At 41.7% G+C, this 24,038-nt stretch overlaps 1 protein-coding gene across 6 annotated transcripts in view; it reads left to right on the top strand.

Moving 5' to 3' along the window:
* MYO5B (myosin VB) overlaps positions 1-24,038 on the top strand; it is a 372,896-nt gene that overhangs the window by 324,542 nt on the left and 24,316 nt on the right. For 5 of the 6 annotated variants that reach the window (XM_073343525.1, XM_073343526.1, XM_073343524.1 and 2 more), the window contains 4 exons: positions 3,852-4,091; positions 5,137-5,237; positions 16,961-17,159; positions 22,180-22,273. In XM_073343525.1, coding sequence (XP_073199626.1) covers positions 3,852-4,091; positions 5,137-5,237; positions 16,961-17,159; positions 22,180-22,273 — 634 coding nt within the window. Of the gene's footprint in view, positions 1-3,851; positions 4,092-5,136; positions 5,238-13,638; positions 13,717-16,960; positions 17,160-22,179; positions 22,274-24,038 lie in introns of all 6 variants that reach the window. The other variant, XM_073343528.1, reaches the window with a different exon arrangement.

Below are 24,038 nucleotides of genomic sequence, written 5' to 3'. Positions count from 1 at the left end.
GACCTCCTGCATAACACAGCCAAAGAACCTCACCCAATAATTCCTGCATCAAGCTCATATCTTCTCTTTGAGCTAGAGCATATCTTGTAGAAAGATACCCAGTCTTGACTTAGACTTGGAGTGATGGGGAAGCCACATCACTAGGTACATTGTTCTGATGGTTAATTATCTTCACTGTTAAAAATGTGCACCTTATTTCTAATCTGAATTTGTCTAGCTTCGGCTTCCCACCATCAGCTCTCCTTATGCCTTTTATTTTGTGAGATTAAAGAGCTGTCTGCGAGAGTCTCTCCATCAGCTTCAAATGGATCAGGCCCAATATGCAAAATTGTACAGCAGCTGCCTCATCGGCTGTTCATATGTAGCCATCGCTGGCAGTGTGTGCATGTTTGCATGAGCGAGAGGGGGGGGGAAAAGGGCTTCAAGGTGAACCCCAGACACTGAATATGAGCACACTACGATAGGACCAGGAAGGAACAGAAACTATGACTCATACTATTACAAAGCAAAATCAAGATGATTAATTTTCTTTCAAGTTCCAAACAGTTAGAAATATTGAAAACAGAGGGCACTGGAGCAGCGATGTTAATGGAACAAAAGGAGGTGGGTGGCAAAGGAGGTGGGTAGATGTGAAGTAGCTAGCTAGGATATTTCTCTCACTTTATGCTAATCGGGCACATAAGCTAGTTTACATAGTGAGATGTTCCTTTCACCCTGTCCCCCTCCAACAGGTACATTCAGTTGTTGCATCTTGTCTTAAACTCGATTGTGAGCTCTCTGGGGAAGGAATTATCTCCGACTATGTATTTGTACCTAGCATGATAGGAAACCAGTTATGACTAGGGTTTCAGGTGTCACTAGGTGATGCACATAATTTTACAGCTGAGGAAACTGAGGCACAGAGAAGTTAGGATACTTGCCCGCATTCACCGAGTGAAGCTCAAAGTAGAGATTAGAACCCAAGCGTCCTGACTAGGGCTGTCGATTTAATCACAATTAACTCAAAAAAAATCACGATTAATTGCAGTTTTAATTGCACTGTTAAACAATAGAATACCAATTGAAATTTATTACATATTTTTGGATGTTTTTCTACATTTTCAAATATATTGATTCTATTACAAAACACAATACAAAGTGTACAGTGCTCACTTTATATTATTTGTATTACAAATATTTGGACTGTAAAAATGATAAAAGAATAGTATTTTTCAATTCACCTCATACAAGTACTGTAGTGTAATCTCTTTATCGTGAAAGTGCAACTTACAGATGTAGATTTTTTATTTGTTACATAACTGCACTATGTGCCAGATATGCTAAACATTCGTATGCCCCTTCATGCTTCGGCCACCATTTCAGAGGACATGCTTCCATGCTGAGGACGCTTGTTAAAAAAATAATGCGTTAATTAAATTTGTGACTGAACTCCTTGGGGGAGAATTGTATGTCTCCTGCTCTGTTCTACCCGCATTCTGCCATGTATTTCATCTTATAGCCATTTTGGATGGTGACTCAGTACATGTTCGTTTTAAGAACACTTTCACTGCAGTTTTGACAAAACGCAAAGAAGGTACCAATGTGAGATTTCTAAAGATAGCAACAGCACTTGACCCAAGGTTTAAAAATCTGAAGTCCCTTCCAAAATCTGATTGGGACAAGGTGTGAAGCATGCTTTCAGAAGTCTTAAAAGCACAACACTCTGATGCGGAAACTACAGAACCCAAACTACCAAAGAAGAAAATTAGTCTTATGCTGTTAGAATCTGACTCAGATGATGAATGTGATCTGCGTTGGTCTGCACTGCTTTGGATCATTATCGAGCAGAACCCGTCATCAGCATGGGCACATGTCCTCTGGAATAGTGGTTGAATCATGAAGGGACATATGAATCTTTAGCACATCTGGTATGTAAATATCTTGCGATGTTAGCTACAGCAGTGCCATGCGAACGCCTATTCTCACTTTCAGGTGACATTGTAAACAAGAACTGGGCAGCATTATCTCCTGCAAATGTGAACAAACTTGTTTATTTGAGCGATTGGCTGAAGAAGAAGTAGGACTGATTAGACTTGTAGGCTCTAAAGTTTTACACTGTTTTATTTTTGAATGTAGTTTTTTTGTACATAATTCTACATTTGTAAGTTCAACTTCCATGATAGAGATTGCACTACAGTACTTGTATTAAGTGAATTGAAAAATATTTTTTGTTACAGTGCAAATATTCTTAATCAAAAATAAAGTGAGCACTGTATACTTTATATTCAGTGTTCTAATTGAAATCAATATATTTGAAAATGTAGAAAACATCCAAAAATATTTAAATAAATGGTATTCTAGTCTTGTTTAACAGTGCAATTAATCATGATTAATTTTTTAATCACTTGACAGCCCTAGTCCTGACTCACAAGTCTGCTGCTGTAACCAATGGACAGTGCTGCCCCTGGTGGATTTCTAATTCAGGGGGTTCTTAACTTTGCAAACAGATGTTTCAGGTGCTTTCTAGATATCAGTACACGGGTTAAACTACAGTTTACTTGCTACCTGCCAGCAGTTGTTACTGCTGAATTCTCATATGCAGGGTGGAGGTTGCTTTAGCTGTCGAACTTTAATCCCCTGCCCCGCATCCCCTTCCTGCCTAGCAAAAATAAAATAATAAATGTTGCAACCATCTCAGCAAAAATAGGTACAACAAAGGCACACGGATCATTATTCAAGAGAAACAGCTGGCGTAAAACCTGTGAATTCCTGACCATGTCCGTCAAATGCTGTGGACTGAGGAGCAGTCAGAGAAGGAAAATGCTCTAACCGCAAACAGCACAGTGGAGGCAACTCCTACAAATTAGATTAATAAATCCTACTGTGCTTTCAAACTGCTGTAACTCACCCCGCTGGAGATTTAAAATGGTGAAGCAGCAGTGTGAACAGTGTGTGTCTCCGCCTTAGGTGGAATCTTACAACTGCCCATAGCAAACACATTGAACTCTTAGGAGGGTTTTTGGTTGGTTTGGTGGTGGAGGTCAGGGGGCGGAATTGTTGGAGAGGGGGTGGGTCAGGGAGGTTGCAGTTAATTTTTAAAAGAGAGACAGAATTTAATGAAGGACTACCCCAAACTGTAGTAAATTTTGACTTTGGGTAGTAAATGTGTCCCTGGAGGCTGGCTTTTCAAAATATTCAAATTTATCCTTGGCACTTTGACCAGCAGCATTCCGGTGCTGATTTCTTAATTGAAAAGAAAAGGGAAGGGAGAAATATCTGAATGTTGGGTTCAGATTTCTCCTAGAGGAACTTCTTCATGTTCGTGCAGGTTGAAAATGACACTTTGTGGGATCTGCTCTTCCTTCGTTCTGATTTTAGTTATAGATGATATATATGTGACCAGATAGCTGATGTAATAAAATAGTATTGTGTTTTCCACTGTGTTGAACTTAGAGGTTCAAATGTGTTAATGCAGTTGAATTGATTGTAATATTTTATAAAAGTTTCTTCAACAAAAATATTGTTAGTGATTCTAGGTGTCAAAGGTTATGAAAGCAAATAAAATGCAAGCAAAATGGGAGCATTCTAACTGGCTCTCATGGGTGTCAATTACACTGTAGTGGTTACTGGTAAATCACAAAGGGTCTCCGATTACAGCCTGGTACAACTTGAAGTAAGGGAGGCAGAATAATAGTTTTGAAAGGCACATGGCTGGACTGGTAGCAACCCTGATATCAGCACTAGTTGTTATTTTTTTAGTAGTGCTCATCGGTAATTGAGTTACGTTAAAGGCATAACAGAAATAAATGAGGCAGTTGTACAAATGTGCTGGACACTTTGGATGAACTAGACAATGGTTTGGTATTTTACAGAGGCAAGAATTGGAATCAGAGAACAAGAAACTGAAAAATGAACTGAATGAGCTGAGGAAGACTATTGTAGACCGGGTGACCCAAAACAACTCATCCAGTGATATCCAGGACAGTTATACCCTCTTATTAAACCAGCTTAAATCAGCCAATGAGGAACTGGAAGTGAGGAAAGAGGAGGTGCTTATCCTAAGGGCACAGATTATAAAGGAAGCCCAGCAAAAAGAGACTGGCAAAAATATGGTAATTGAAAGGGAAAATCTTGTTCCGCTCCTATCACTGACTATTCATTACCTGTCCTGATTTCATGAAAAATGATGCTTTTGCTTTGGTAAATTGTAGGCAAAAGTGGATGATTATCTGAAACTTCCTCTGTGTAGCAGGGTGCTGATACAAAAGCACTTAATTAGCTCCTGCTCAGCCAGCTCCAATCAAGAGAAATAGATTGGGGCTGGTGGAACAGGCCTGATGCCTGGCCTGGGGATTGGCTTCACCTATGGGCCTGACAAGCTAGCAGCTATAAGGGCTGGGAGCCAGTATAAAGAGGGCAGCCAGAGGGAAAGGTCAGGCTCCTGGCTGACTGCTAGCCAAAGAGGGAACTAACCCTGGTAAATAGCTCAGCATGGGTGGTGGGAGAACTGTGTGTGTAAATAAAGGCACGGGTGCTGCATAACAGGAAGCCTCTCAGAGCTTTATTAGGGCAGTCAGCGGGCCCCAGGAAGAGAGACAGGCAGAGGACCCTGTTACACAAGATCACAAGATATATCATCTGGAAGGGGGAAGATGACAGGAAAACAGGTTTTAGGCCAGGTTCTGCTTTCATGCACATGGGTGTAAAGAAAAAGTAACGCCATTTACACCTGGGTAATCGAGAGCCAAACTTGGCCCCTGGAATTTGTGAGGGTTTTTTTCCTGCTGCTGTTTAAAGCAAGTCTGTTATGTATAAAAATCCCCCCTCTCCAGCATTTGGAGATTTAAATTTCCACTTCATTTTCTCAAGGTTTTAGCACCTTCCATGCTTCAGACCATGATCCCAAACTATCTCCTCCACAAACCGACAGTGTGCCCCCTCGATCTGTCATGGTTATTGAGGCCCACTCTCATCTGCCTGACCCCCACAGGCACATACCCCCTCCCTTGTCCACATAAGACAATAGGCCAGAATAGGATAGGTCCTCCAGGAAAGGCCATTAAACGCGCTCTTAGCATCCAGAGTTTGAAAGACTTGAATGAGACCCAAGGGATTTCATGAAGATGATGATGATGTTGTTCTGCGTGTGAAATTTAGGACTCGAACATCAACACATATACCAGCTGGCCAAACAGTGACAAGCATGTCGATGCAGAGGATGCAATTGAGGCCTACCATGGGGTGTGTCAGACAAATCGGTAAGTGTGTCTCCATTGATCTTTACAGCAAAGGTGGGCCTAGGCCACAAAGCATGGATTCGGATCTGAAGTAAGTTCTGATGGTGGGGCACTGTTGGCTTTCAGTGTCTGGTCTGGGCCTGTCACAGAGAGAAAGAGCTGTGAAGTTGGGAATAGGATCCAAAGCTCAGAGGATTGGGTCTGCCCCTTGCTGAAGGAGGGGAAGTACTGGACAGGTGGGACAACCAAAGGTTGCAGAGAGAAAAATAAATGCCCACCAAAGCCGAGTTACCCTCCACTACACGGGCTTCCTTATGGCAGAAGCTGGGCAGTGCAGTACAGAGTCCAGAACTGAGCAGTAAAACTCCTGCAGTATGGAAACCCATGGAGCTGAAGGACTGAGAGATTTTAAATATAAAAATCTTTAAATCCAGCCCTGATATAGTAGCAAGAGTAGAATACGGCTTATATTTTAGAGAAGAATTATGAGTTAGTCGTTTCAGAAAACTCCTAATGTCATGCAGGGAAGTCAGTTGTTAGAAGAATCCCTATCCCATTTCCCTAGAGGCAAAAAGTCTGTTCCAGTGAAATGAGCTAATGTACACATCTATGTAGTCTCAGGCATCACCCACATTATCTGCTATTTCTGTATCTAAACTCTGAGCCAAGAATCCTCTTTGATTACAGATTTCCTAAAGTGATAGTTCATACTCTGAATTTGTCTTCCTTCATAATAATAACAATAATAATAGAGTTTATACTGTTGTTGAGAAATTCACTTTGTGCAACTCTCCAGGAGTACATAAGATCTATAGATAATATCTTGTAAAGAGACAAGTTAATAAGTGAATTAAATGTTTATTTTACTGCAAGGAAATTGAATATTTGCTTGTCTCTACCTGGTTATCTGGCAGGAATAGAGGGTTTTTTTTCCCATTGCAAATTTTCATTTACCCAGGATATTCATGAGACCTAACTGTTGCAGAGTTTGACTAATGGTTTCTAATAAAATAGCATACCTAGCCAGTTTGTAAACTCTGGCACATGAAAGCTCTTTCCTTTTCCACCAGGAAAAGGAATTCATAAAATCTGGGAGAGGAATTTCTCTCCATTTAAAGGTTCAGTACACAGAAAACAAATGACAACAATACTATCTAAATACACCACATGGGCAAGAAGAGAACTTCTCTGTTCAGTAGAGCAGGTCTGGCACCTTTCATCAGCACCACTGAAAATGGCCCTAGTTGGAGCTGAACTAAGTGAAGTTTGTGAGTTTGATGTTTCAAAATTCCTTTCAGATTTTATTCAGAGAAGACAGCAGTGCTTACATTGCACTTTGACAAATGAGGGTGGTGTAAACATTAACTAGCTAATCCGCTTAATTAAAGAAGAGTGGTCCTATTGACTTTTTAATGAATCAGTCTATCTGAACTTCTGGGTGAGGGAACCCTTAGTGGTTTTGAGTCAATACCATACTGATGAATCCAGAATAAATGCTTATTGCCTATCATTCCCAAAGTGGTTTTCTCTTAAGATAATAGCACCCCTTTGAGTTGATTTCATAATTGACCACATTTTAATATGGTTAAAAAATAAAAACAGGAGGAGGGAAGGATTTTTGTCTTGCAAGAACATCAACTGGGAAAAATCACCATCCAGTCAGAGTTCTCCTGTTAGTAGTATGCAAATAATGATAATTAATAAACAGTGAAGACAATCATTTATTTATTTGTCAATGTTTAAATGCACATCCCAGTGCTGAGCCTCTGACCACAAGCATGGTAACAAATCAGTATTTAAAACAACAAATTGACTCAAGACAATCAAATAAACTTTCCCTGTATAACTCAGCTAGCTGTTCCGCCTCTGGAAGAAACCACAGTAAGACAATATAGACCAAAATTTTCAAATTGATAGATGCCCACAGTTAAGGTTCTAAATGCATATGTAAGTACCTAAATAAAGGCAGTCGATGCTTAGCAGTGCTGAGGACCTAAGCTCACAGGGCTGATGATAGAGCTTAGAATAAAGGCCACTTTTATCTAGGCACCTAAATATGGATTGAGAAAACTAACTTTAAGCACCAAAGTTCAGAAAATATTTGCCCTAGGCCTGAAGAACTCCAGATATTCTTCCATGGGTTGACTTTATGTATGGCTTGAAAGCAGAGCACATAGAAAACAACTCTGACCACTGGCCAGTGTATCTAACCTGTGCTTCGTTTCCAGAGCTTAGACATTAGCATTGCTTTGAATTAGCTGTGAGATGGAAGAGTATTCATGGTAATATGCATATGTAGACATTCCCTTTCTCGTACTGATACCCTTCTACACTGCTTCTGCAACAACAACAAATACCTCGTAACCTGGGGTGGCAGGTGGGATGATAGACTCACGGAATTGTGTTAAGGCTTATCAACTTGGCTAAAAGGAAATAAATAGCTTTTAAGGCTCCCACCAATTTTAGGTGCACATTTTCTATGTGCACAGAGATTTAACTCCTTTGAAGAGTGAATCTGTGGAAACGACATCTTGGGTCTACATGTTCTCTCAATGCCTACAGCTCAAATTATTCAATTTACAAGTTGTTGTTGTTGTTTAAAAAAGGCTTGGATTTTTTTCAGCCAGCTTTCCAAACTCAAGCTGGTGCTGAAAGTCAAGCTGGGTTATTTCCTGATCTATGCTTGCTTCATCAACAAGAAACCTGACTCAGCTCAGACGTATTAGATGACTGATGTGCAATTCAGGTGCTTGCCTGACATATCAAATGCTGAATATTGAGAGCTGTCAAAAAAAATAATTTTTCTTGTAAACTGAGCAAAATTGATCTGGAAATCATTGAGAGAGGATAACCATGGGGCTCCATGATGCCATTTCTCCAGTGTCACTTTGCAGAGTAGACCCATACTTTAAGTGTGTGGTTTCCATTTGGGAGTGGCACATCTGACTCCCATCCCTCCCACCCCTTTTGAGAGTTACCTACACAAAGGAAATCACTTTCAGTTAAAAGATAAGTCTTTTCCTTACAGCTGAGTGGATCCTGCTACAGCATTTTATATAGCACAGAATGTATCTCTTTAGTGGCTCACTTTTCTTTGAAAGTCAAACTGTCACGTGAATTTTATTTTCCTTTTTTAAAGACCTTCAAACTCACTTTGGAACTGAAGTGACATAAATCAAGTTATAACAAATGTTTCTTGGCCAGATTACAAATCTCATTTTATTCATTTGTAAAATGTCCAGACATTAAAGTTAAATGAGCTCCTTTCATTTTGTCATTAAAACTGATTTGACTGCTAATGTGCAACTTCTACAACACTGGTGAGACAAGATTTTTCTGGGCACCTTTTTATCTAATTAGAGGGAATGCAGAGAAAAGTAACAACAAAAGATTCAGGGGCTTGAGGGATGGTTTTGAGGAAAGATTGAAAGAACTTGGCATGTAAAGCTTTCCTTAGTGACTAAGGGGGACTGTTCTGATACAGTAGAGGAATTGGTAGGATGTAAATACAAAGATGGGAGATAAATTGTTCTGAGTGGTATAAGTAAGCATAGAAGGGATGAGACTGAACAAAGGAAAATGAGGCTATCAGAAGAGTGTTCCTAATAGCGAGATCTATCACACTGTAGGATGGTCTCCCAAAGAAAGCGGTGGAAGTGCGAGTAACTGAGTCATTTTAAAATTGGACTGGACAAAGAAATGAAGAATATATTGTACAGAGCAATCCTGTATAAGCAGAGGGAGAGAGGAAAAGACTAAATAATCCTTTCCTGGCTTCAGTGTCTTTGATTCTTTCTCAGTAGATTTGAAAAGACACACCTTTTGAAGTAAGAGTGGGAGAATGTAAAACACCATAAAAGAACCATCGGGCCCTTACTTGCTCAGGCTTGGTTAATCACAATGCCACTTCTTGCTTTCTTCACTTAAAGAAGGGGGGAAATCTCATGTAGAAAACTAGTAATTTCCAATGTACTGGACAATGGGAAAGAATTGAGATCTGGTCTATACTTACAGGATTTGGCAGCGTAGCGGGATCAGGAGAGTGAAAAATTGCTTCTGTAAATGACATAGGTATGTCGACAAAAGCGCTAGTGTAGGCAGTTATGCTGCAAAACAGTCTTTTGCCAGTATGGTGAATTCTGTTCGGGAAACTGGTTTAAGTAAAAGAACGCTTTTGCCAGTATGAACTGTATTTCCACTAGGAGAGTTTACTGGCATAGCTATCTGGGCAAACCTTTTCTAGTGGAGACTAGACCTTTTCCTTTTATATTGCACTTTTTGTCTGAAGATCTCAGAGGTATGCAGGGATGGGTAATTATGTTCTCCCAATTTCGAGCTGGAGACATTGAGGCAAAGAGGGTTGGACCATCCAAGGTCACACACTGAACTAGTGGCAAAAGCTGCAACTACAACCCAGGTCAAGTACTTGGAGTAGAATCTAGTCCCGGTGCTTCGCCCACTAGAGCCAGTGGGAATGATGTATCTGAAACCATTCATGTTGCTTTGCCCTTAGAGGAATTGGTGTAGATGTACAACAAACCTAAGAGCCGGGTCATATCTGCGCTGTGCTTTTAAAAAAAAGATCAAGATTGATATTTGAGAGGTTCCAATAAAAATTTCAGTGCAGGAAAATTTCTTTCATTTTTTGGTAGTGGACCCTTTTTCCTATGTGCTTTCTTTGTTCTCAAAGCCATTTCCTCTCCACTTTGTCTGCTCGCCTACCCCTTGATCTCCGTTGTGTTCTCTCATTATGATTGTTGTTCCCCTTGCTTTTTTGTTTTCTCTTCCCTTTCTTGGTGTCCTCTCTCTCCAGTTTTGTCTAGTGTCTGGCTGATAGCAAAATGAAACTGGCTAGATTAAAGATTTCAAGTTGTGGAAAATACTGCTTTTAGATTTTGAGATCCCCTTCAGCTTCACTGCCAGTAGGGGGAAGAGGAGTAAAGTGAAACTGACTAGGCTCTCAAATTCAGAGGACCAGGTCACCTGCTTAAAGTAAGTCAGCAGAGTTCCAGTCATCTCAGTGCAGCTATGCTGATTTACTCCTGCTGAGGATATGGCTCAAAAGCATAAGAGATTACAGCAGTAGTAAGTTTCTTCGATTCTGGCTGGAGCTGCACCAAAGAAGACAGTGCTCCAAGAGGCTAGATTTTTTTGAATGCTCTGCTCCATCAAGATTGTTGTTCCCGTGTCAGCTGAGTCTCTTGCATTGAAATGGGGTTTAGACCAATATTAGTAAAGTAACTAAAATGCAGCTGAGCCAGAATGCTTTTCCAGTACAGAGAAAAGTTAACAACCAGTGTCTTGTGCATTTTCTATTGGTGGAGTTTTCCAGCATAAACCAACTGAAATACAAACTTGATTCTTACCCCCACAAAAGGCCTAACCCCTCCATTGAAGTAATTGGCCAGACTCCAATGGGAAAAGGATCAAAATCTTATAGTGGTGTACATCAAAATTAACTCCACTGAAGTTAATAGTTACACCACTGTAAAACAGGCCTGAGTGAGAGGAGAAATCAAGACCACAGGGCCTAAGAAAACTGTAACTAATATGCCTGTACCAGAAGACAGTGAGTGTGTATGTATGAATGCATACCCCGCATGCCACACTAGTGAATCATAGAAATGTAGGCCTGGAAGGGAGCTTGAGAAGTCATCAAGTTCACCCCCCTACACTGAGGCAGGACCAAATAAACCTAGACCATCCTTGACAGGTGTTTGTCCAACCTCTTCTTTAAAAGCTTCAATGATGGGGATTGCACAACCTCCCTTGGAAGCCTGTTCCAGATCTTAACTGCCCTTTATAGATAGAAAGTTTTTCCTAATACCTATCCTGGCTCTCCCTTGCTGCAGATAACCCCATTACTTCTTGTTCTACCTTCAGTGGACTTAGACAACAATTGATCACCATCCTCTTTGTGATAACCCTCAACATATTTAAAAACTGTTTAGCAGGTTCTTTCTCAGTCTTCTTTTTTCAAGACTATACATCCCCAGTGTTTTTTTAACTTTTCCTAATAGGTCAGGTTTTCTAAACCCTTTATTCATTTTTGTGGCTCTTTTGGACTCTCTCTCGTTTATCCACATCTTTTCTAAACTGTGTGGTGCCCAAAACTGGATACAGTACTCCAGCTGAGGCTCACCAGTGCCAAGTTTAGTGGGGCAGTTACCTCCCACATTTTACATATGACACTACTGTTAATACACCCTAGGACGTTATTAGCCTTTTTCGCAACTGCATCACATTGTTGACTTGTATTCAATTTATGATCCACTGGAACCCCTGGATCCTTTTCAGCAGTACAAACATAGTTGTGCATTTGATATTTCCTTCCTGAGAGAAGTACTTTGCACTTGTCTTCACTGAATTTCATCTTGTGCAATTCAGACCAATTCTCTCATTTGTCAAGGTCCTTTTTCATTCTAATCCTGTCCTCCAAAATGCTCGCAACCCCTCCCATCTTGGTGTCATCTGCAAATTGTATAATCATAGTCTCCACTCCATTATCCAAGATTTTAAGGAAAATATTAACTAGTATCAGACCCATGACTGACCCTTAGAATCATAGAATCATAGAATATCAGGGTTGGAAGGGACCCCAGAAGGTCATCTAGTCCAACCCCCTGCTCAAAGCAGGACCAATTCCCAGTTCCCAGTTAAATCATCCCAGCCCGTCCTTGTGGGACCTCACTAGATATGCCTTCCCAGTCTGACAGCAAACGATTGATAACTACTGAATATAGCTTTTCACCCAGTTGTGGACCCACCTTATAGTAATTTCATCTAGACCATATTTCCCTGTTTGCTTATTAGTGTGTCATGTGGAACTGTGTCAAAAGGCATATTAAAATCAAGATATATCTGGTCTACTGCTTCCCCACTATCCACTAGGCCAGCAACCCTCTCAAAGAAGAAAATTCCTTATAATCCTCTATGTGTTTATGAACTGATTCTTTAATAATTTGTTCCAGTATCTTTCCAGGTATCAGTTAGGCTGTAATTCCCTGGGTCCTCTTTGTTCCTCTTTTTAAAGATAGGTACTATGCTTGCCCTTCTCCAGTCCTTGAGTAAATTCACCAAAGCCACACTTCACTTATGAGCATGTCATGTGAAACACTGTCAAAAGCCTAACTAAAATCCAAGCTATAATAAGGGCTAGCAATAGAAAACAACTGATTACTTTCTTTGAATTCTTTTTACCTTCCATTGTTTTTTCCCTTTTCTTCCCAAGACTTTTGCTATGAACACAAATGACCTTCCTTACCCGCATCCTCAGTCAGGACTGCTGGGCCTAGTATTGCCCCTTGAGGCTCCCATGTATGGGGCACGGCCACTGACTGAAGGAGCAGCATGCAGTGGCTCAGCTGGGCAGCAGTATTTGTGCTCTTTCTCTCTGTCCTCCTTCAGTCTTCCCTAACTCTTTAATTCCGCTGTTTATCCTCCCCCTTTGCCTCCAGGTCGGTAATATCCATGCCCACCCGGAAAAGGAATCCATAAAATCTTTGCCATGGAGAGCGACAGCCCCACTCATCCAAATTAGAAGTATATAGGATTTGGCAAACTACCACACTCTTCTTCTCAATTACTATGATTCTTGTGTGACAATAGATTACCCCTGTCCGAGTTGTACATTGACTGTCACAAGCCAGTGCTGGCAACATCACAGTTTGCTACCATGGCAGACAACACTGTTCAGTGGCTTGAGCGCAGGTTTCGGAGTCAGAAAACCTTAGTTTTACTCCTGGTTCTCCCTTTGACTCAGTCTGTGATCTTGGGCAAGTCACTTGACTTTTCTGCATGAAAAGGGATGATATTGCTTGCTTACCTTTGAGAGGCCAGTCGTGCCTACCCCAAATTTTAAATATGACGAGTTATGTCCACCCCCCAAATCATGAGATTTTAATAGATAGTAAATGTTGGCTTCTTTTAATTTGCCTTCTGGATTTTGAGCCTTTTGAGTTCATTTGGCTCAGACTTCCTAGCTTGTCTCCAGGTAGGCTAACCACTTATGAACATGAAAGCTAAGATTCTCCAGAAGCTGGGGCTGGAAGTAAAATGGCAAATATCAGACAAGATGTAATAAAATCATGTTAGCTGGCAACAGTGGCTCCACTCATGACAGGGTGGAGGAGTGCAGAGTCTGACGGCAACTCTTGTATTACCAGGGAAGGGGGCACAACTGTCTGACTGTGAAATTACAGGGGTAGGAAGAGGATTCTGACGACGGACTAGAGAAGGGCTCTTTATGTACAGTTTAGTAGTGATGCCAAAGGGAAGAGAGTTTAATGACGTTTTGTTCTTTTTTTAAAAAGTTTGCCTGAGTGTAATGGGGACTCCTTACTTTCCCCCTTTCTGTTGCAACTGACATTTTGCCTTTCTTTCCTGTCCCCTTGTTTTCCTTTTCTCTGTCCTTTATTTCTAGCAAGACTGAGGACTGGGGCTATCTCAATGAAGATGGAGAGCTCGGCTTGGCCTATCAGGGCCTAAAGCAAGTTGCCAGGTCAAATGCTTTTTTCTTCTTCCTCTTTCCTTTTCCCCGCCTCATTCATACGCTCACATGTACTCTCTCTGCCTCACTGTCCTTTACAATAGGAATTGGAGATGGGGCTAACCCAAGCTGAGCCACCATAACTTTGAGGGGGAGATGGAACATTTCTAAGGTTTTGGGAAATTGTGGTCCTGAGCCAAACCTTGGCACTCACGCCCATCTCTAGGAATGCAGCAACCAACTAAAGTTTGGGTTGGGATGTAGTTCTGCAACATTGCTGCACGAATGTATCATTGTGTACCACACCAAAACTGTATCTATGATCCCCAGAGGTGCTGGGAAACCTTACCCTGTTTGTGGGTGCTGCACCCTTTTGGATTCGGCCTTATGTGTTTTAGAGATATTTATATGTGGTGTGGAGGAACAACGGTATTTCATGAACCAACTCCTGGCTCCATTGAAGTCAATGGCATAACTCCCATTGAGTTAAGTGGAGTCAGGGTTTCACCCCAAGTATCTAATTATAGTCCCTTTAGCTCTGACTGAACTTCTCCTTTTGTAAAGTGTATTAAAGTCTTCTGTTCTCTTATCTGTTCATGAACGTGTAAGAAAGGATGCTGAGTCCCTTTTAAATGTACTGTTTTCTTTGTCCTCTTTGCATGCTCAAATTCACCTGAATTACTCCTTTTCCACTCAATCCAATGTCTAGAAGTGTGTCAGGAGGAGAATTATTACTGCTTGCAGATTACCTCTGACACTCCAATGCACTCCTATTTTGTGGATGAATATATCAGAGGGACACATTGCAGGTGATTCCTGCAATTTCAATGTTCCCCTGTGCAAGCACAGTGCTTCTGTAATAACTTCTCCAAACTAATCACCTTTTGGGAGGATGAATAATGGTTAAAGTAGAATCCAGGAGTCCCAGTTCCCAGTAGCCTATTCCCAATTCTGATACTATTTACAGTTCTCAGAATGTCTGATCATTACATGTTAATCTTTCTACCATCTCACTTTATCCTTCTGTAATACAAGGATGATAATACTTATCTGCCTCACAGAGAGGTGTTGTGAGCCTCTCCATCAGTGTTTGTAAAGTGCGATCATCTGATGAAAAGCACTATCAGGGGGAAAGTAGTCGTAATATTTATTAAAATGTAGTGTCAATTTTAGAGCAACCAGAGGGAGGGCAGAAGCTCTTCTGAGAATAATATGAAATATATGACTGGGCTGATTGGCTGCCTACTTTCCTCAGAACTGCAAATACAAGAGGACCATATTTGTCTACGTGTTTGGTTCAGGTTCAACTTGATCTCATATGAAGCTGCATCATGAAAAAAACTTGTACTTTTTAGCATAGTGGAAGGCCCAACACAATATTAACTCCTGACAATATGTCAGCAAGGTCATGTCCATTATTATCTCCATCTGACAGATATTGAGTGAGTGGGTGGGTGGGTGTATGTACAAATGCAGAAAATGGGGAGGATGTTGGACTCCACTGAACAGAACAACTGAAAAGTTTTCAGCTGAAAATCAAAAAGACAACATTTTCCATGGAAAACAGACACTTTGCACACACACAACTTTGGCTTGTTGAAAACTGTGTTCTGTTGAAGCACAATTTAGATAGAAAACCTTTTTGACCTGCCCTAATTAAGGCCCTGATTCAGCAAGATACATAAGCATGTGCCTACATTTAAGCACAAGCATAGTTCTCTTGACTTTAGTGGGATGATTCAGGTGCCAGAAGTCATGCATGCTCTTTTTCACTGGCAGGGTGGTGAAACACTGGAATGTGTTACCTTGGGAGGTGGTGGAATCTCCTTCCTTAAAGTTTTTAAGGTCAGGCTTGACAAAGCCCTGGCTGGGATGATTCAGTTGAGGATTGGTCCTGCTTTGAGCAGGGGGTTGGACTGGATGACCTCCTGAGGTCCCTTCCAACCCTGATATTCTACGATTCTATGATTAAGTACCTTGCTTAAGACCACACAGGAAATCAGTGGCAGAGACAGAGCTAAGGCTTCAGACTTCGTAACTTTCGGTCCCTTGTTCAAACCATTCAATCTTGCTGGAACCACTTTGCTAGCATTTGTAATCTTGTTTAGATCCTATTGGAATACTTAAAAGCACTAAGGGAGAGATTTCCATTTGGTACACTATAATTGGTACCCTTAAAAATAAATTAACTTGCTAAACATTGTTTATTAGTACACCCAGCATTGAGGAGGGCAGTAACCTTTATATGATGAATCGTTCTTCCTTTGGATGAAGAAGGTATGTGGGAGGAAAAGGAAAGAGAAAGGCACAAAAATGGCTCATACGGTCCATTTTACTGAAAGTACAGCTTGTGCTTTAATTTATCACTGCACAGAACGACATGCTGTTCGTCCAAATGGAATTCTTCTCCTTTTGTAATTAAAGACACCCCCCTGCCCCCCGCTGCCGCCAGAGTTTCAGTTTTCCTTTGATGCACTTTCTAAGGGGTTTATTTAACTTGTTATTCTTCAAAATGACTTAGAAAAGAATTTTTTAAAATGGAAAATGCAAACTTCTTGCGGTCTTTCTTCCGTGTCTGAGTCAGTGTGACATTTTCCACTGCAAAGCTGAGCCTACATTTTCAGAAGTGACTAGTGGTTTGGGGCATCTCAGTGTTTGGGTGCAAAGCTGAAGCCAACTGAAAGGGGCCTGGTTTCCTGAAACTGCTTCGCATCCACTGTCTGAAAATCAGGCTGCTTTAAGATGTTTCAGACTGGGCATCCAAAAATGGAAACACCTGAAATCACTGGTGATTGTTTAAATCTGGGCTTAAGTCTTAACTAATTCATATTTGGCTGTTTTTTATCTTGTTGTTTAAAAGTATATTAGATATTTGGATTTCTCAGCAAAAGATGTACAGTACAGTAACCAAACACCTTACCGTTGCTTTGTAGGAGAAGTATAACTTGGATGTAATACACGAGAGCTTGATCCAGTGCCCACTGAAGTGAATGGGAGTCCTTCAGTTAACTTCAGTGAGTGGTGGACCAGGGTCTTAGCACCAAACTGTCTCCCTTCCCACAAAACTACACGGATCTTCGTAGCATTTTCCCATCACTTGAATCTAAACCACGCCTGGGTGTCTTTCTGAAAGATATGCTAGAGCTCAAACAGAAGTCATCGGCTTGTTGCAGAAGTTACTGGGGTACTTTGGTTGGTTAATACAGAAGATCAGAATAGATTATCATAATGGTCCCTTCACTCCTCCTCTTATCAGGCTCCTGGAAGCCCAGCTTCAGGATCAGAGGAGAGAGCACGAAGAGGAGGTGGAAACTCTGAAAACCCAGGTGGAAACCCTGAGAGACGAGATGGAGAAACAGCAGCAGGTGTTTTTCCAGACCCTACAGCTACCACCAGAGGCCCAGGTGGAATTTGGCATCCAGCAAGAAATCACACGTCTGTCAAACGAAAATCTGGTAAGAGACCATGTAAAATGACTGTCCTTCATGACCTATACTGTAAAAACAGATCAGTGGTTGATGGAGGTAAGATGGGAAGAACTCCCATCACACCCACCCTTGTATATGAACACACAACTAGCCAGCGGAGCTGCCTTCCCGGAAGCTAGATGCACTAGTAATCCCAATCACTCCCAGTGGTGTTCCAACAACACAGTGGGCTATTGCTGTAGAGCACTGAAACGCTGTTTTATAAGGGTTGGATGGTGAGTAGGAGAAGTCGTGCTGCATGGTGTAAAAGGTCATATTTTGTGATGTACCCAGTGACATTTTGCCATTCTCTGGACATAAGCAAAATGGTTTAAGGCCACAGTCTGGCCCTGTGCGCTTTAATATACATAGTCAGGGAAGAATAACTCCCTCCACTAGCAGGAATAATGGTTGAAATGTTATGGTCTGTCTTCTGCAGGAAATCATAGAATCATAGAATATCAGGGTTGGAAGGGACCCCTGAAGGTCATCTAGTCCAACCCTCTGCTCGAAGCAGGACCAATTCCCAGTTAAATCATCCCAGCCAGGGCTTTGTCAAGCCTGACCTTAAAAACCTCTAAGGAAGGAGATTCTACCACCTCCCTAGGTAACGCATTCCAGTGTTTCACCACCCTCTTAGTGAAAAAGTTTTTCCTAATATCCAATCTAAACCTCCCCCACTGCAACTTGAGACCATTACTCCTCGTTCTGTCATCTGCTACCATTGAGAACAGTCTAGAGCCATCCTCTTTGGAACCCCCTTTCAGGTAGTTGAAAGCAGCTATCAAATCCTCCCTCATTCTTCTCTTCTGCAGGCTAAACAATCCCAGCTCCCTCAGCCTCTCCTCATAAGTCATGTGTTCTAGACCCCTAATCATTTTTGTTGCCCTTCGCTGGACTCTCTCCAATTTATCCACATTCTTCTTGTAGTGTGGGGCCCAAAACTGGACACAGTACTCCAGATGAGGCCTCACCAATGTTGACTAGAGGGGAACGATCACGTCCCTCGATCTGCTCGCTATGCCCCTACTTATACAGCCCAAAATGCCATTGGCCTTCTTGGCAACAAGGGCACACTGCTGACTCATATCCAGCTTCTCGTCCACTGTCAACCCTAGGTCCTTTTGCGCAGAACTGCTGCCTAGCCATTCAGTCCCTAGTCTGTAGCGGTGCATTGGATTCTTCCATCCTAAGTGCAGGACCCTGCACTTATCCTTATTGAACCTCATCAGATTTCTTTTGGCCCAATCCTCCAATTTGTCTAGGTCCTTCTGTATCCTATCCCTCCCCTCCAGCGTATCTACCACTCCTCCCAGTTTAGTATCATCCGCAAATTTGCTGAGAGTGCAATCCACACCATCCTCCAGATCATTTATGAAAATATTGAACAAAACCGGCCCCAGGACCGACCCTTGGGGCACTCCACTTGACACCGGCTGCCAACTAGACATAGAGCCATTGATCACTACCCGTTGAGCCCGACAATCTAGCCAGCTTTCTACCCACCTTATAGTGCATTCATCCAGCCCATACTTCCTTAATTTGCTGTCAAGAATACTGTGGGAGACCGTGTCAAAAGCTTTGCTAAAGTCAAGAAACAATACATCCACTGCTTTCCCTTCATCCACAGAACCAGTAATCTCATCATAAAAGGTGATTAGATGATCAGACTAGATGATCATAGTTGTCCATTCTGACCTTAAACCTCTGAATCTATTAATGTTATTTATAAGTAGGGCTACGGTTTTGTCACAGAAATCATGAATTTGAATAAAGTCTGTGACATCTTGGAAGTGGCTGTAAAAACACATTTGATTAGCCTCCAAACTGAGTGGCATGGTGACCTGGTGCACTGGGTCACAGCACCATTCGGGTTTGGCCCATCCGCCCTGCCATCTCCATTTATGGATGGGCCATACCTGAGAGGCACTGCATCTCCATGTGCCAGGTTGCAACACCCAGAGCAGGGAGTCAGGTCCCGTCCCATGGGAGAGGACCTGCTGCTGCAGGGTGGGCTTGCTTGCCAAATCTTCTCTTCCCTACAGTGCCTCACTTTCAGCAGCCCCAATAGTCTTCTGTATGGTGATGTGGCAAAACCGACATTATTCGGTGACCTTTCCGTGACTTTTCATTTTTTTGCACACCTGTGCTGTGAAATTTACTAAAAATGTATGTGCCAAAATCATAGCCTTATTTATAAGAATTGGCATTTCCTGAGCCTGGGTGGGTGGGTAGGTAGATGCTGCTGCCTCACTCAGGATCGTCTCTTTAGAGAACTTTATCACGTTCAAACAGACATGTCTGAACCATTTACATATGAATGGCAGCCAGGAAATAAAGCCCTGAGGTGATAAACTATAAATCATTACCTACTGTATAATACTTCCAGGAAGAGTCAGGATCAGGAGACGTGGGCTTATTTATGTGACCATGTAGACAGATGGAAGAATGATTTCCTCTTCTGCTGATGTTAAACAGACATTCAGAGGGGAGACCCCATGAGACCAATTTTGGGGGCAACTGTTAACACATTCTTTATCATTCTTAATCCTCCGTGTTAGGAAAAGTATGTCATGCAGCAAAACAAAAATCTCTTGCTCGCTGTGCAACGTGTTCAACTTTAATCCCTTGGCAGAAGTGCATCTGTTGCCTGCAATGACTGTGGCAGCAAAAAAGAGATAAAGGAGAAAAGCTTAGCCCTTATCCTATCCCGTTGAAGTCAATGGCACTTTTGCCATTGTATTGAATGGGAGCAGGATCCAGCCAAACGATTAATGTACAGCATTTATGCTTATGCCTTGAAAACAAAACAGCCCATCCTAACCCAGCACCATTTAGTGGGTGATTAACTGTTTAGATAGCCATCAAAGAGTGGGGATGACAGGTAGTATGGGGATATAGGATACAGAATAACAAAGCCCAAGGCCTATTCTTCACTACAGACTTAGCTTGACATAAGGCAGCTTTCATGGACTTAGCTCTGTAAGTGTCTGTACTAAAATGTCACTCCTGACAATGTAACTCGCCCGCTACGCCAACTTAACTCCACCACTGTGAGAGGTGAAGCTCTTAGGTTGATGTAGCTCGGTCGATACAGTGTCAATGTAGGCACTGCATTGCTGACATCGACTGTTGCTGCCTTTCAGAAGCCATCCCACAATTCCCCACCCTGACCATTAAATCAGTGCAAGTGCTCCTGGGGAGCACGTGTACCGCCGACACGAGGAGCATAGTGTGGACATGAAAAAGCAATGTCATTTCTGCAGTGGCTGTACGTCAACATAACTTAGGTTGACTTCATTTTGTAGTGTTGACTTGCCCTATGTGGGGGTTAGGAAGAAGAGTCAGATGTAGAAGAGTTTCTTCTCCAAAAAGCACTTGAAGTGCAGATCTACTCTGAAGTGTGACTCAGCAACTCCTTACTCAATACTGCTGTGCCCTTTGGGTGTTCACAATCACATATGCTGATTTCAGGGACAAATAGAAGTCTTACTGCGGTTTACTCCTGCTACCACCAGTGTCAGCACGACGGTAGGAGAGGGAACTGGATTCTTGCCTCGCTCACCAATCATCAAAAAAACAAATGATGATAAAGTTCCAGTAGCAGGGTGAAATTCTGACCTGTTACATGCGTGAGAGGCAGCACATATATAACTGAAAGCCTAATTTGGCCTGCAAACCTTTGATTCTGGCAATGGTAAATGAGGTGGGATTCTCAGGTCCTAGGGTGAGTTCGCAGGCCTGTCAATTAGAGCATGTCTACACACACAAGATGTGCTGCTCTAACTATACTGGTATACCTGAAACTGTACCGCCTCACTAGTGTGGATGCAATTATATCGGTATAAAGGTGCCACATGTCATTGTAGTTAATCTTGTATGGGAAGGAGAATCAGCTGTAAAGCATCTTTCTATTGATATAAAACTGCATCCAGACTAGGGATTGTACCATTATGACTTTTTTTTAACCAAAATAATTGCATACACCGTGAGATAATTAAACCAGCACAAAAAATGCACGTAGCCCAGGCCTTGGGGGGAAAAAAATCTGTCTACTTGTAAACTGAGTAGGTTTTTTATGGGAGTCACTGAAAGGCAATGAACATAGGACTCCCTCCTGTCGTTTTTATGGAGTCACTATTTGGAGCAGAGTCGTGCTTTAAATACCATGGCAATATTATTTAAAAAGACATTTGAAAAAGCAGTCATTGCGGGCCTGAACATGCAAGGTGCTAAGCATTCTCAGCCCTATGAGATTCATTGGGAATTGAGGGAACTCAGAAGTTCACAGCATCAGGCCCTAGCGCCATAAATTCTGGATCAGAAGATCACTGCTGGGGAAAGAAGAAAGACCTGTTCTTTAAAATAACATCATGTAGGAAACCATTTGAAAGCTGCCATTTTCTCCCTCTCTCTCACCGCGTACAGGAGAAACTTGACAGCATGCTTTCTCTACTTTTCTGTGAAAAGGAGGAGCTCAAGTTATGTGACTGATTGGTTTGACACTGACTGAAATGGCCTCTGCAAAGACAAATCAATGTGTGTGGGGTTTTTTTAAACACTGGATGTATGTAGATAAGTTAATTTTTTAAACCTTTCAGTACTTCCGAATAAAAAAGCTTTCCGCAGGGACCGGTGTACAGCTGCCATTCTGACCCTGTCCTTCCAAGCTCCCTGGTGACTGGGTGATTCCTGGCCATAGGAATTCGTCAGATGGCAGTGGACGTGACAAGTCTGAAAGGCCGATGTTTTCTTATCTGTGCTGCAGAAATTGACCCTGAAGTGCTGCACATTTTCAGGGATGCAGATCATAGTACAAATATCTATCGATGGAGAGAAGTAAACCACTATCCTCCGGGAAGCTTTGCAGAGTGCTGCGTTTGCACACACCTTTTAACACACTTCAGTACAGCATATATGTACTTCTCAGTGTCTTTGTATCCAAGAGGGCTGGGTCCTGATCAGCCAGTGGGGCAATTTTTTAAATATCCTTTTTCCTAATTTTCAGGATCTCAAAGAGTTACTAGAGAAACTAGAAAAGAATGAGAAGAAGCTGAAGAAACAGCTAAAGATTTACATGAAGAAGGTCCAGGATTTTGAAGGTAATTCTGGTTTTGTTACCTTCTCGGGGAAATGGAATTCTGTTACTCTAGGCTCAGTCTAGGTCTCTGGGTTTTATTCTCTGGCTTTGTCTCCACCTCCAACACCAGAGAGAAACATGCAGGTGTCCCATAGACACCCTAAGGATCACTGCACGTGTCATTCTCAGAAGCTTTTTCTCCCACTTCCAATACATGCCGGTCAGTTCTCTCCTATGGAAACAATGTGCATGACTCTCATTTCACTATCTTCATTCTTCATGGCTTCAGAGCAAGAGGGAGAAGGAGTCAAACTTCTCCTGGCGTGCCTATAATGGGCATAACAAACAGAGGCTCTGTTCTGCAGCTGCTACAAAGCTCTCTGTTGACCAGTGAGTCTCTGTGACCTCTCCAATTGTAATTCTTCTATATTCTATTTTGGTGCAATACTCTGTTTGGGAAGGGGAGGAGCCCAGCAGTCTTCTATAGTGGACACAGGTGAATGTATGCTTTGCTCTCCAAATGGATGTGCACAAGAACTTCTGCTTCAGCTCCAATAGCCAAATTCTGTGTCACTCCACCTTACCATATGGGTGAACTCATTGAGTTCAATGGAGTGAGATCTGAACTGGTGTGAAAGAACAGAATGGGTCCCAAGTTTTTAACCTACCCCACCCCATCCCAAGCCATGCTTAGGGCACTCTTGAAACTTAGTCTCCGTTACGGTTATGATAAAAAAAAAAAAAACTTCCGTCACCTCATCCATCCTCAATGTATGGTCCTAAACCAAAGGGTGGAGATAACTGGGAAGTTATTGCTCAAATTCTGTTGAGATCTTTCAGTTATCTTCAGTGGATGTTGTCAGTCCCTGTATGGTAAATCTCTTCCAAAGATCCTGGATCTTGCCACCTCCCTTAATTTGTTGATGTGGATCATCTTAAAATTGATAAATCATCCACAGAATTGAGGCGAGAATGGATGTTCAGCTCTTACTAGAAAGCATCTGTCTGACATTTGGTACATGCTGTGGGTTTTGAAACGGTCCTTTTAATGACTCTAAGTGGCCCTTGTTCTTTTAATGCAGTGTATATTGTGGCCCACATACTGTTTTAGAAGGAAACGCCACCTACTCTTAAGTAATTCTGTTCTGTGACTGATAAAGGGATATTAAAGATATTTAGAAAGGTTGTTGAAAAATGCTTCATCCTTGATGAGAAAATAATATGGGGACAAGCTATCTATATGGCATAGAAACTATTTATCTTCCTCACTGGTTACAGTGATAAACTACAGTGCTCTGATTTTATGAACTGATTTCAGAGAACTAGACATTAAGTGAAATTAAGCTGAATAAACAGGGAATTTCACAGTAGCACAGATGGTGCAGATTGCTTTTGTCACTGTAATTTACTGTGATGCATCCGACTGACATTTACCATTACTTGCATTAAGCCTTTATAATTTTCCATTTGATTAAAATTGTATGTAGGTACAATACTCGACAGCGTAAAACAGTAATTTTCAATTTTGCTGTGCATTCTGCCACAGGATATGTTGCTTATGCATATTTTCCCAAAGCCTGGCTTTTGTTAGTGTTAGTAATACGTTCATAAGATTCCAGTAAGGTCACCATCTTCTGAATATTTGTCCAGTGAATCTTACATTTATTAAAGGAACTAATGTTTGTAGTTTTTTAGGCCTTATCTTGCACCCTTTACTTTGTCAGTGAGAGTTCTGCCCGAATGAGGAGTTCAAGTTATGTTTCTGGTCCTTTATCTGTCTATCTAAA

Source organism: Lepidochelys kempii, chromosome 5, assembly GCF_965140265.1.
Source record: "Lepidochelys kempii isolate rLepKem1 chromosome 5, rLepKem1.hap2, whole genome shotgun sequence".
Taxonomy (NCBI): Eukaryota; Metazoa; Chordata; order Testudines; family Cheloniidae; genus Lepidochelys; species Lepidochelys kempii.
The sequence above is the reverse complement of the archived record's forward strand: the minus strand, read 5'-3'. Positions and strand labels throughout refer to the sequence as shown.